Source organism: Oreochromis aureus, linkage group 23 (assembly GCF_013358895.1).
Source record: "Oreochromis aureus strain Israel breed Guangdong linkage group 23, ZZ_aureus, whole genome shotgun sequence".
Classification (NCBI taxonomy): Eukaryota; Metazoa; Chordata; class Actinopteri; order Cichliformes; family Cichlidae; genus Oreochromis; species Oreochromis aureus.
Window position 1 is genome coordinate 15,967,572 of NC_052963.1, and position 13,720 is coordinate 15,981,291.

Below are 13,720 nucleotides of genomic sequence, written 5' to 3' on the forward strand. Positions count from 1 at the left end.
GATAAATATTTATCTCCAGGTAGATCTCAGATGTGAACTTATTTTGTCATAGTATTGATTGAAAAAATTATTAATATAAAGTTAAAGATGATCAGGAGTGGGTTAATTGAACTGTTTAAAATGTTAAGAAGCTTAATGAGTTATGAAGATACAAATACTACAATAAAGTAATAAAGTAAGCTTTTATGAAAATACAGTACACGTGTTGTATTTTTAAATGCTTCTCGGTAGTTAAAAAGAAGCTTTTTATTTTTGTTTTTAAAAAAGGATATTTTATAAATCTAGTTACGGTGTCAAAAACAACTAAATTATTAAACCCTTGCTTGCTTGAATTTAAATTTTACGAGAAAGAGACGCTCGTGAGAAGCTCTCAAGTTGTTACACGCGGTGTGTGCGTGCGCGGGGGTGTGTTTGGTCAGTAAAAAGTAAACAGGTGCCACGGACTACTTTACCTCAGCGTTTTTTTTTTCCCCCCTCAACCCCTTTTAAAGAAATCTCCGCTCTGATTGGTACAGCCCACAGACAGACGCCCCCACCGCAGCCAATAAGAGCATCTCCCTAAAAATTCTGCGCTCCATACAGTTTCGTCCACGTGCGTCGGCACGTTAAAGGCTTGCTTTGTCGGAAGTTGATCCCTAGGCTGTGCAGTCGTCGGCTCGTCGTACCGGTGTGCGGTTTTCACGCAGATTTCAAGGCACAGATAAATCTCCAGGTGAGTGAAAATAAAGCCGCCTGACACAGAGGATGGAAACGACGAGAAGTCGACGCATTTAAACACTATTTTTTCTAATTAAATTAATTTATATTTTCCCATGGGCTGGTAAAAAGCTGCCTCCAGCTCCTCAGTTCTGATGCAACATTGTAGCTGCGCAGTTCAGGCTTTTGTTGGACCTTTTCTAGCCCATGTGTTATAATTCAGTTGTTCACATACACGCTGCAGTGTCCTATATTTATTATATTAAATTATGTGAGCATTACTGGGGTTTTTTTTGTATTGTTTTTACAATTAATCGTATTTTTTTGTGGTTACCTTTTGTGGTTTGTCTCCTTTGTATCCCGCCACATCATCTATTATTTTCAAATGACGCAGCTTTTATTTCTGTCGTGCTGTTTCCATGATCTGGTTCGTTTTGAACAATGCAGCCAGGTGAGGTTTCCCCCCTTTTGTTTTAAAGAATATTCGCTTATTTACACGAAGCCACAGATTCCTAGGGTTCTGGTTCAATCCCGCTCTAGTGATAATTATCTTTTTTTTTTCCCAGAAAATTGTAATAATTTTTTTTTTGACTTCGATAGCTTTAATTTGTATCGTTAAATTGTTTTATTTAAAAAAAAAAAAAAGGTTAAAAACAACTATTTTCCTATTAAAGGTCATGCAGGTGGGTGCACCTTTACATAACCTTTCTATGGCCATCATTCCTGCTATTCGCATTTGCACATCATTTGTGATGGCTCAGTGGATATCTATAGTGTGCTATTGTTTTGCCAACCAGCAGATACTTCGGTTGTGTTTGTTGCTGCCAGAGTAATTAAATGCTCCAAACCATAAAGAGATGCTGCAAAGTCATAGTCACCACTGGACTCGCAAGGGTGGTGAACATACCAGAGGTGCTTTTCTTTTTCTTTAAAAAAAAAAAAAAAAAAGAATCCCTCAGCATAAGCAGATAAACATCTGATGAGGGATTTTTCATTATAGTGGGCCGGTGTTGCCAAACTCTGATCTTTTGTGTTATGTTTCTTTAGCCTGGGAGCTTTAATTAGGGATTGGACTCTTGGCTTAAATGTGGCGTATTAAACCAAACTAAAGTTTAAGCTTGGCAAATCCTCTTTCAAGTCTTTCTTGCCCTGCAAGCCTGGCTCAGACTTGTGTTGTGTGTGTGTGTCTTCCCCCAGGAGGATCATATTTCCCTGTTAAACCCTGTAAGGCCAACACATACCACACACATTTGCCAGCACCGATGTTGCAAGTGTTACTGTAATTAGCAGTGTGCCTAGCAGTGGTAAGGGTTGGCGGGTTAGCGGTCGACACCTGTAATTGGTTTGTGCTTCTTTTTAAATTTTGGATAGCAGATCAAATGCATTTATCATCGTAACTGCAACATTCCCCGAAAGCATGTGAAAGCCATCTCCACCCTGTGCAGAGCTGGGAGCTGCAGGCTTAAGAAAATGTGTTTAGTCCATTCCTGTGGACATTGTCTGAACTCATTCTGCAGTCAAAGAGAGGGGCCCCTGTTGTAACAGCTGGCCCTACCGGTGTGTGCTCTGTGTGTTAGTGAAGCCTCATGTGCTGCCATTGGAGCTGGGGGATGGGAGGGAAACAACAGGATGTAGTAAGAGGAAAGAAAATCTGTGGCAGTCTTAGCTACTGGTAGTTATTACTTATCTGTCTTTATTTGGTTCTGTACTTGTTTTGTTTTTTTTTAAGTCATTGATTGATTGAAAGTCTTATAAAGTTATCACAATGACAGAAAGTAGTAAGATTAAAATATACTGAAAGTATAAGAAGCTGAATACTTCTAAATATAAAGCTGTTGTTGTACTGCTCTCGTGTTTGGAGTCGTATAACCGAATTGTAGCTTGTTCCCAGCTAATCTTTCTTTTGTTCCTGCTAGTTTAGCCAATCTGCCAGTCAACGGTTTAGTCCTCTTCCTGGAAAGTTATTGGTGAAGTTCATGTCTGGTATTTCACCTCGTGCTTAATAACCCAGCTTATTTGTCAAATTAACGATCAAAGACTGGATTTAAAACTTCCCTTTGATCTCATCAGACTGTTAAACACCAGACTCAGATTTAAGGTAATGCTTAACATTTGGTTATCCATTAGTAGCATTTATAACCAGTTATAACTAATTACAAAATCTTTTTATGGTTTAGATTAACTACATGTACAAACAGTGAGATAAGTGGTGATTTTCTTTTCTGTAGATCCTCAAAACGGATGCGTGCCTGCAGAAGTCGGTGTTGTGTGTCTAAATCTTGACTCATATCCTGATATGTGGGACTGGCAATCAGTCTTATGATTTATGAAAACAATATTGCTTTCCAAACCCCTAAAAAGAAGCTTTTGTTCTCTTCCTGTGGAGAAGAAATTATGTAATATTAACTGAAGTTTTATCAGCCCCGCCCCCCCTTACTTACTCCCACTTTTGCTTTCTCACGTAGCTTTGAGGAGGGCAGAATTTGTCCACTCGTCATGACTAGGCTAAATGTTATGTGATTAATATATGCTGGACTGAAAGCAGTGGTAGATGGGGATGAGCTGTGGATTTGTTTTAGCAGTGCAGATGTGACTCAGCATTAATAAAAGAAAGGAGTGGTTCAGTGTTTGCTTTGCACTGTGTTCGCTGATTGGTGAAGATGAATGTAAGCTTTAACAGATTGTCCTTTAGCTCACATTTGTCATGTCTTGGAATTTTTTTTATTTTTTTCAGGTTATCATGTTTATCATAAAAAAGCCCTTCTTTTATATTGTAAGGTAAAGATCCTACAATAATACAGAGAAACCCCAAAAGTCAGACAAATCCTGTGTCCAAGTAATTGGTGACAGTGGCGAAGAAAAACTCCTTCCTTAACAGGAAGAAACCTCTGGCAGAACTTAAAAGTAGAGAGGGTATCTATCCCAAAGCTGGTTCCACAGCTGTGGATAATCAGTCCAGCACTTGTGACTGAAGTATCACAACTGTATGTTGGGTTTCCACAAAATTGCGCACCAAATTTGTCCAAATACTCAACTAGAAACCCATCCAAATGTAAGCATTACCATGCATTCATGCGGTTCTTGAAAGGTTGGATTTCCTTCGTTTGGAAAGCGTTCCACTTACAAACATGACATGTTGGATTTTATTGCTCAGAGGATCTAAACCGCACTTTAATAGTTATTTCTGTAAAATACAACTCAGTTGTCAGAACTATTGGTGATGACTTTTCTAAAAAGTAATCTTGGTCACACTTAGGTCACACAAAGAAAATGATTTGCAATACTCATGTTTTTACACACTATACTCAGATGGGATATCAGACTGAAGGATTGAGCCCAGTGGGCTTAGTAAACTCACAGGACTGAATATTTTGAGCCTAAATGAGCAACAGAAACCGGAGCTATTTAGTTAATAATAGAGAAGTGCATCATGCCTTTGATACCTGAAGATGCAGGTTGCAGAGAAAGAGACTACTGTTTGTGACAGAAGGTCAGAAACCACAGTATTTAATTTCTTGGCTGTGAGCCGAGTCACTGATACAGGAAAGCTTATCAGAACATGCTGTAAGAACAGTGTGTTACACAATTAGATAACCCTGCTTCCTGTTGTTTTTGTTTTTCCTAGGTTGAGCCATGCCATCAGTTCCTTCATCCAAAGAGACCACAGTCAAGAGCCCCGTGTGCCCACACGCTGGCAAGCTGCACGGCTTCAGCAACGGAGAGAACAAAGTCAAGAACGGAGTTGAGAACCTGAAGACGGAGGAGGAGTCGCAGGAGGCAGCCAGAAACATTCAGATCAAAACAAAGCATTCTTCTCCCGAAAGGAAATGGATCCGGCCCGACCTTCCCAGCCGCTGCACGTGGAGCCTGGAAGCCTCAAAATCCGACTCCCCTCACACACAAGTTCCAAGGTCAGAATGCCAGTCAGATATCCACTGCTTCTTACACCTCAGCACTGTTGTGTTGATCTGCTGTTACAAATACTGTTGACCAAAAAGAACGCAGAGAAACTGTGTCGTAAAGGTGTTACACTGTTTGTTTAAAGCTCTGAGAAAGAGGTGGTTGTTTTTGTTGTTGTTAAGACTTCTCAGACCAGTGAAGTGAGTGGAAACGGGTGCTATTATCTCACACTAGTGATAGCAATAAAAGTCAGTCTGAGCCTGATAAAGAAGTGATTACCTTCCAGTTTATCTGCATAGCCAGACATGGCGCTTATGTTTATCGTCTCGCTGAGGTTTCTTCTTCTTTCTTTTTTTTTTTTTCCTTTCTTTCCTTCTTCTCTCAGGACTGTGCTACCAGCCATTCTCCCCAACATCCTGAACAAAATCGGTGACACTCCCATGGTACGAATCAACAACATCCCCAAAGCCTTTGGACTCAAATGTGAAATATGTGAGTCATGCCACATTCAAGCTGAGACACATTCACAAGTCGGTTAAGGTCTGACTGGTTACCTTTTAATACTGTGCAAACTTGTGAGCGCTGGTTGGGGTGTGAGCGTTTCTTCAGATCAAAATTGTATCTTAATTGTTTCATTTGGCTTCTGTGATTAATGTTATTGTGGCACTTTTTTTTTTTTTGTGTAGTGGCCAAGTGCGAGTTCTTCAATGCGGGCGGCAGTGTCAAGGACAGAATTAGTCTGCGGATGGTGGAGGATGCTGAGAGAGCCGGGATCCTCAAGCCTGGAGACACCATCATAGAGCCCACCTCTGGAAACACCGGTAATCCCCTGCACGCGCCTGCGCTGGTGTGAACAAATACAGCCTGCGCTCTAAAACCCACTCAAATCTGCTTCTTTGTTTTGTTTCTTAAGGTATCGGACTCGCTCTGGCTGCTGCAGTGAAAGGCTACCGTTGCATCATTGTCATGCCAGAGAAGATGAGCATGGAGAAGGTGAATTTCCTGTCATATAGAAACCACAACTCACAGAAACACTGCAGTTTTTTTTCTGTCAGAGTAAAGCATGTCTAGACTGCTACAGCTAAATTGAAGGGTAGGATTTCCTGAAAGAGAAATGCGGTTTCTGTTCAGAGGGGCTTTTCCTGAAAATGTTGCGAAAAAATATGCAAATCGCAGCCTGTTACGGAGGCAGAGGTCACACTTTAGCGCTGCTATTGCATCATATGATGCAATCTTTAAGGGTTGACATAGAAATGCTGTGCAAAATATAAATCTAGTGTATATTTGCAAAATATGTTCAAAGTTTTTGTCTGAGGTCTACATTCTCTTATTATCTTGTTTCTTTTATTTTTTGGATATTTCTTTTAAAGTTTTTTATTTATTTATTTAAATAATTGTATATTTTGTGTGTGTGGTTTTTTTGTTTTGTTTGTTTGTTTGTTTGTTTTTTAAAAAGATTTTAATAATATTTTTCTGATTATTTTTTCCCTTTTTTTGTACAGTTTTTTGAACATTACAACAAGCTATTAACAAATCGACAGTATTCCTTTTTAATTTCTTTTTTAATTAATTTATTTTATTAATTTATTCCTTTTTCAAGCTGTTTTTCCACCGTAGCTTTCATTAAATTACATTAAAGTAAAAATGTTAGTACCCTTTTAAAAAGACTACTGTTCTCCAAGCTTGCTGCATATCTAATTTAATCATAAATCTATTAATTCTAATGAATCTTGAATGTTTGAACAAATTCCTATCAGTGTTTCTCACTGCAGTCAGGCCATCAAGTACAAGTGTTAATATTTGTTGGATGTTTTTGACAGGTGGATGTCTTGAGAGCGCTCGGAGCAGAGATCGTACGTACGCCCACCAGCGCCCGTTTCGATTCGCCAGAGTCTCACGTGGGCGTGGCCTGGCGCCTTAAGAACGAGATCCCCAACTCGCACATCCTGGACCAGTACCGCAACCCGAGCAATCCCCTGGCTCACTACGACACCACAGCCGAGGAGATCCTGGAGCAGTGTGACGGTACGAGCATCCTGAGCTATAAAATTTACAGAAACTCCTTCAACGGCATTATTGCTTTTTCCTTAAAACTCACTTTAGAAGTTCACTGGAAATCAAGTCACCAAGGTTGTTTGTCTCTTCTGTGTTTCTACTGACAGGTAAGGTAGACATGCTGGTGGCTGGTGCAGGCACAGGAGGGACGATCACAGGCATCGCCCGCAAGCTGAAGGAAAGATGCCCAAATATCAAAGTAAGCTCTTTCTTGAGATTATGTTTCTGCTCTTTTTCCAAATAAATATCTGCTGAGCTACTTGTTGCTTATGAATGGTGTGTTTTGTGTGCAGATTGTTGGTGTTGATCCTGAAGGTTCAATCCTGGCTGAGCCTGAGGAGCTTAACAAGACCGATAAGACCCAGTACGAGGTGGAGGGCATCGGGTACGACTTCATCCCCACCGTGCTCGACAGATCGGTTGGTTCAAGCGGCGTCTATAATCCCATCTCCTTTTCTAGGTGAGCATGGTGATGTCGTATGTTTAATTTTTTTTTCTTTTTTTTTTCTTTTTTCCCTCAACATTTCCAGGTGGTCGATACGTGGTACAAGTCCAATGATGAGGAGTCCTTCAACATGTCTCGTTTGCTGATCAGAGAGGAAGGCCTGCTGTGCGGTAAGTCTTTGTGGTCCCTGGTTTAGGTAGGCTCTTTTACCCCAGGACTTATTAGTTTTTTATTTTTTGGGTGGCCAACACATAGCACTTATTTCAGGGCCTGTTCTGAGATAGTGACTTGTGATTGGCCTTGAAAAACAATATGGAGCTTTATGCTGATTGGTTCAATTCATTCATTTTTTGATTTATCCTACCACTGATGGTCCCAAGAGACTTTGCTTCAACCGGGACAGGCAGGAGGAATGAGGAAAATGTTGTGGGCACCTGGGTGCCACTTAAAACAAAACTAACCTTTTGCCTTTTTCCTGTGACAGGAGGCAGCTCGGGGACGGCCATGGCAGCAGCTGTGCATGCCGCCAAGGAGCTGAAAGAGGGCCAGCGCTGTGTGGTGATCCTGCCGGACTCCATCCGCAACTACATGTGAGTTTCCTTATGTGTTTGTGCTAGAGGTCCTTCAGATATATGCAGACAATTTGTTTGCTTTCTTTATGTAAACACAGATCAATCTTTTCTTTATCTTTTCTTAATCTTTTCTTCTTTACCCCCCTCAAGGTCAAAGTTCCTGAGTGATAAGTGGATGGTACAGAAGGGCTTTTTGAGGGAGGAGGACCTCATGGTGAAGAAACCATGGTGCGTGTCATTTAAAAAGACCAAATCTCCTGTTGTTCAGTCTCCCTCTGTGTGCACTCATGAAGCATGCCATCATGTTCTCACAGGTGGTGGAACTTGAAGCTGCAGTGTTTGAACATGTCGGCCCCGCTCACTGTCCTGCCTACCGTCAGCTGCCAAAAGACCATCCAGATCCTCAAGAATAATGGCTTCGACCAGGCGCCGGTGGTCGATGACACAGGGTGGGTGTGCTATAGGTAGAAAGATCAGCTTTACAGCAGAAAAGCACAGAATGTTTGATCTTTACATATTCCTGGAAGCTGTGTTTTAGACCCTGAAAACCTTATCTTTGACTAACCTTTAACTTCACTTCTTGTTTATGTTTGTTTGTGTGTGTAGATTGATCCTGGGCATGGTGACTCTAGGGAACATGCTATCTTCGATCCTTGCAGGGAAGATCAACTTGTCAGATCCTGTCAGCAAAGTGCTTTACAAGCAGTTCAAACAGGTTAGTTTGGTTGGAAAGTTAATGGATTTTAAAGACTACCCTCTTGATTCTGATTGGCTGAGGACGATCTCTAGATGGAAAAAAAAGATTGTAAACTTGCTGAACTAGAAAGTCGGGGTTTGAAATAAGGCTCCGGGGAAAACAACATCAGAAGGACCCCAGCCTGAAGCAAAAAAACATCGAAACTTTGCGTCTTTACCAACTGTTAGCATCTACGACACGTTCATCTGTGTGTGTGTGTGTGTGTGTGTGTGTGTATATAAAAAGTGTTACTATGACAGATGTGAATGAATGTGTGTGTATACATCTATATATTTATTTATATACATCTTCAGCACATCCTCTTATTTTCATTAAGATCACACTGACTGACAACTTGGGAAAGTTGTCCTCGATATTGGAGATTGACCACTTCGCCCTGGTGGTACATGAACAGATCCAATGTGAGTACAGCATTGTGCGTGCACACACACACACACACACACACACCACCAGAAGTTTGTGCTGTGGCTGCTTGAGCTCCTGTTGTCTGTGGATGTAAGTCCTGACAATCTCTGTGTTTAAACTATGACAAAGGGTTAGTGATTCGATGTGTAAAAACACTGACTGAGTTTGCGTGTTTGCAAAAACCACATTTTTAACAGCTCTGTGAGCTCAGTATATCCGCTTTCTGCTGCTCCTTGCTTGCGTATAGATGCACGAGCTCAGTGTGAGAATCTGCGGGCAGGCTTTAGACGACCTTGACCTGTCCAAGTAGAGACAGTTTAGCAAACAAAAAGCTGATTGTTTGTCTGTTTGTCAAGGTTACATTTAAGCAGGCTTTTTTTTTTTCTTCTTCAGTATTGAAATCCAAAATGTGCAGGCTGAGAAGGAAACTTCAATCTTCATCTTTTTCTTTTGGCTGCGCCCATTAGGAGTGGCCACAGACGACCTTACCCTGCCCCTAACATCCTCCTTTGTCACACCAACCCTTTGCTTATCCTATATCACTACATCCTTCAATCTTCTCTGTGGTCTTCCTCTTTTCCTCCTGCCTGGCAGCTTCATAATAAAACCAAATCTGCATCTTTAAATTGATCAAACATGGACAAACAGACCTGTCAATCAAACTTACACTGTGCAACTTTTATCATCCCCATCTGGCTGTCAGTGGTCACACAAACCCTGTAGGCATTGATTTTAAAACGGTTGAACTGTAAAATACAGAGATTTACCTGCCACTGATCGTAATCAGCTTTAGATGGTGAGTAATGCGCACACTGTGGTGTGACCAGCTCGATTAATTTACACCCCCCCCATACTGCACATTCTGGCATGAGCACTCCCTGGTGCTGGTAAAATGGAGCTCTGACAGCAATAAATAAACTCCAGAAAGGTGGCAGCTACTGTTACACGTCAGCTGATACACAAGCGTAAGTGTAGTATTGCTGATGCTGAACATAACTGACATTCCACGTGTGTATTTAATCATACTACACGTGTCTCATTTACATGCGTATACCGACAATAGCATGTGACCACACTGTATACTGGATACTCTGCATCAAATGGCTAAGGGACAAAGCTGGCATTTGGCAGCTAAAGAGACAACTCCGACGGAATATTGAAAAGTTTATAGAGCGCACTTGGCTTGTTCCACTGCCCCCTAGTGGCCAGAGTCCTATATTACAGCAGTAGGAGGGTGGTTTTTTTATATGTGTGTGTGTGTGTGTGTGTGTGTTTGGGTTTTTTTTTTTTGTTTTTTTGTTTTGTTTTTTTTGTTTTTTTTGAAGTTGTTACTGATGAAAGTTTAGTGGAAGCATTGCAAAACTTTAAAAGTTTTAACTCATCTAGCAGACTAATAATCTCTCTATTACTGTCTTTCCTCCTCCTCGTCCTCCGCCAGACTTGACTGATGGCTCTCACAGCAAAAAGCAGATGGTTTTCGGGGTGGTGACGGCTGTCGACCTGCTCAACTTCGTCACAGCCCGGAAGAGGCTGGAGCGCTCCATGTCAGAATCCACCGATGAGCTGAATTAAAAACAAAGACACTACATGCCTTTACATTTCTTACTTTAATGTGACGAACACGTTGACATTCAGTTTAGCGTCTTAAAATTGGCAGAAAGTCTGTTTTTCAGAAGTTTTGGTTTGACTTTGGCTCTTATTTCTCTCTTTTTGAATCATTTTTCTATGTTTGACCTTGAGTCTTAAAGCGTAATAAGCAGAATAATTTGTCCTACTGTCAGCTTATGATGGGGGTTGTTATTATTGCTTAAGCCTGTAGTGCTCAAATCTTTTAGAAGTTTTGTTACAGTGTAGACTTTTATTGTTTTGTATCAGACTTGAAGAGAGGCTGTGAGGAAAGTAAATGATTGTATCATCACTGTGGCCTTGTGTACCAGACAGGAATACAAAAGTCACATTCAACTCATTTATTATGGGAGTTGCTGTGTGTATGTGTATATATGCATATTATATTTTCATTATTGCTCACTGTATGCTGATTTCATGATTATTCAAGTGTAAAGTAGTCTGGACTACTTAATCTTTGCAGTGTCTAGGAGAAAACATTTTCTATGACATCATTTTTCCTTAATGAATGTATAAGGCTAAATAAAAATTACACTCTGTAGCGGTGTGGCTTCTTGTTTTCCTTTGTCACAATTTGAGAAAAAAATATTCAGAAACAAAAAGATACTTAGGGACACTTAGGTATTTAATAATCTCATTCCTACCAAGCTGTACCTCCCAACCACTCTGTTAAAAGTGGCGGGTAGCTACACCTTGCTGGTGCTAGGTTGGACCCATTTTGCCTTCAGAACTGCCTTAATTCTTCCAGCAAGGTGCTGGAAACTTTCCTCAGAGATTTTGGTTCATGTTGACATGATGACATCACACAGTTGCTACAGACTCGAATCTCTCGTTCCAACACATCCCAAAGTTGCTCTGTTGGATGGAGATCTGGATCACTGTCGAGGCAGTTTGAGTACAATGAACTCCTTTTCATGTTCAAGAAAGCAGTTTTAGATGACTTCAGCTTTGTGACGATGTTTGAACAGTGGTCTCATAGTACCAAGGGACCCAAAATGCATTAAACTCATTACCCCCTGACATCATTATACCACTTAACAGCAGGTTGAACTATTCATACAAAGTAGGATGGATCTGTTTTTGTTATTTACACCAAATTCTGATACTATCATCTGAATGTCACAAATTTGAGGCTGCCAAGAGCAGTCGATGTTTTTCCAATCTTCCATTGGCCAGATCTAGAGAGCCTGTGTGACATGTAGCCTCAGTGTGGTTTTCTGCATATAACAAGTGATTATTTGAGTTACTGTTGCTTTCCTATCAGCTGGAAGTAGTCTGACTGTTCTCCTCTAATTGTTGATATCAACAAGCCACTTGTTACTCAGTTGATTTTCCATCTTTTTCAGACCATTCTCTGTAAACCATAGAGATGATTGTCTGCCACCAACAACCATGCCACATGAAAGTCACTTAAATTGCCTTTCCTCCCCATTCTGATGCTCTGGTTGGACTTCAGTAGGTCATCTTGACCATATCTATATGCAGAAACATGTTGAGTTGCTGCCATTTGACTGGCCGAATAGATATTTGGATTATCAAGCAGTAGAACAAGTGTACCTACTGAAGTGGCCATAAGTGCAGTTTGTTCAGTAGTGCTGAGTGGTCTTTACATACACTGTGAAAGCTCTCTCAACACTGTCTACAGTGCTTGCAACAGAGTTAGTGTCATCCTTCAGTAGATGGGGGCAAATTTAATTGGTGTTTTCAAAGTATGGTGCAACACAACGCAAGCTCATCATTTTTCTTTTTCTATACAATTCAGATATATTCAGATAAAGGCCCATAACCTGTGTGGTCCTTCTGGGTGCCTAAAACTTATGCTGTCGAAGTGCTACAGGAGTGTGTTTTTTAGTTGAAATTTAATCAATTTAACAATATGAGTGTTTAATAAAATACAAGATTGCCGCATTTAAGGTAGGTTGCTTCTTTATTAGACCTCATGTAATAGTTAGGTTACATTAGTTTACATAGAGCACCTGAACACACCTATTCAAACAATTCTATAAATATTTGAAAATGTACTTTATATAATATATTTGTGAACAGGCTGATCCATAGCGCCACCTCTGGTCTGGGGCACCTTCTTGACCCAGTGGAGGTAGTGAGTGACAGGAAAATGGTGGATAAGCTGTCATCCCAGTTAGAAAACACCTCCCACCCTGATGCAGGACACTCTGACAGCACTGAGCAACATCTCCAGTGACAGTGGCATGTAAGGAGCCACTGTCAGGCTCCATAGTGAACATGAGCAGTAGACCATCCATATACACATGTGAATATCCCACATACACACAGTGGGGACTGATAAATTACAATATTCGATTGTTTTCCACTAGACTGTGCAATGCTCAACACTCCTAGTAACAGCCTTTGCACTGTTAAACATGCTATTTTGTGGTTATTAGTCGCAGGGATGTTTCCAGGACTTTTAAAAAAAGAAATCAGTTTTCAAGCTCATGTGCAGCTCTGTGTCCTATTGGAGATTTGTTATGTGAAAAGTGGAGCTACATAAGAATTTAAAAATAATCTTGCCATGGTTGTTTTGCAAAGTGGAAAAAAGGATTTTACTTAAGTAAAAGTTATAATCCTATGTAAGTAGCTTAATGGAACACATAGTATATTTGAATATTTTAAAGTACCTAAAGTAAAGGTTCTCATGTGAAATGACACTTTTCAGAATCATATGCATAACATTACTAGATTCTAATTATTAATTTATTGACGTGTGTGTATATATATCTCTTTAATGTTGCAGCCATTGTTGACTTTAAATATTTACACAATGCTGAGCAGGGTGATCTATAATAATGCAATTAATGTGCAAAACCAAGGCTTCGAAATAAATAGTGTGGAGTATAAAGTGCAATAATTGCATCTGAAAAAACTGGAGTGTCTGGAAAAATTGTGCCACCTCACGCCCCCCTTCTAAACACGCCCCTGACTAATCTTTTAAAAATGTCAAATTTTATCATTGTATATTGAAATTATAATTCTTTTACCTTGTATATTTTACATTGTTTTCTATTGTTGTATAGTAGTAATGGGACTAATAAATGCTATCTTGTCTTATGACGTGTAAAGATTTGTATATGAGCAAAACTTAAGTTAGACCAGTTCAAATGCGCAATGATTTTTTCCAAGCTTATAAATGGGACGTGAACGCAAATATTAAGTCATTAACGCGCCGTGTTTGTGTTCGCCATGTGGTTTGTGGCGCATGTAATGGTGTTCTGGTAACACCGTAATTACCGGGAGGCTAGTCTA

The 13,720-nt window shown here is 40.2% G+C and overlaps 1 protein-coding gene across 1 annotated transcript; it reads left to right on the forward strand.

Annotated features, from left to right (window-relative positions):
- The first annotated feature begins 563 nt into the window (after nucleotides 1–563).
- On the forward strand, nucleotides 564–10,997 carry LOC116318484 (cystathionine beta-synthase-like). Its single transcript, XM_031737496.2, has 15 exons — nucleotides 564–712; nucleotides 4,322–4,607; nucleotides 4,982–5,088; nucleotides 5,283–5,417; nucleotides 5,510–5,589; nucleotides 6,417–6,621; nucleotides 6,759–6,850; nucleotides 6,945–7,070; nucleotides 7,182–7,266; nucleotides 7,581–7,686; nucleotides 7,819–7,896; nucleotides 7,983–8,117; nucleotides 8,275–8,383; nucleotides 8,742–8,826; nucleotides 10,269–10,997. Exons 2-15 carry the CDS (start codon nucleotides 4,330–4,332, stop codon nucleotides 10,400–10,402), a joined length of 1,755 nt encoding a protein of 584 aa, XP_031593356.1. The 5' UTR covers nucleotides 564–712; nucleotides 4,322–4,329; the 3' UTR covers nucleotides 10,403–10,997.
- The last annotated feature ends 2,723 nt before the right edge of the window (nucleotides 10,998–13,720 follow it).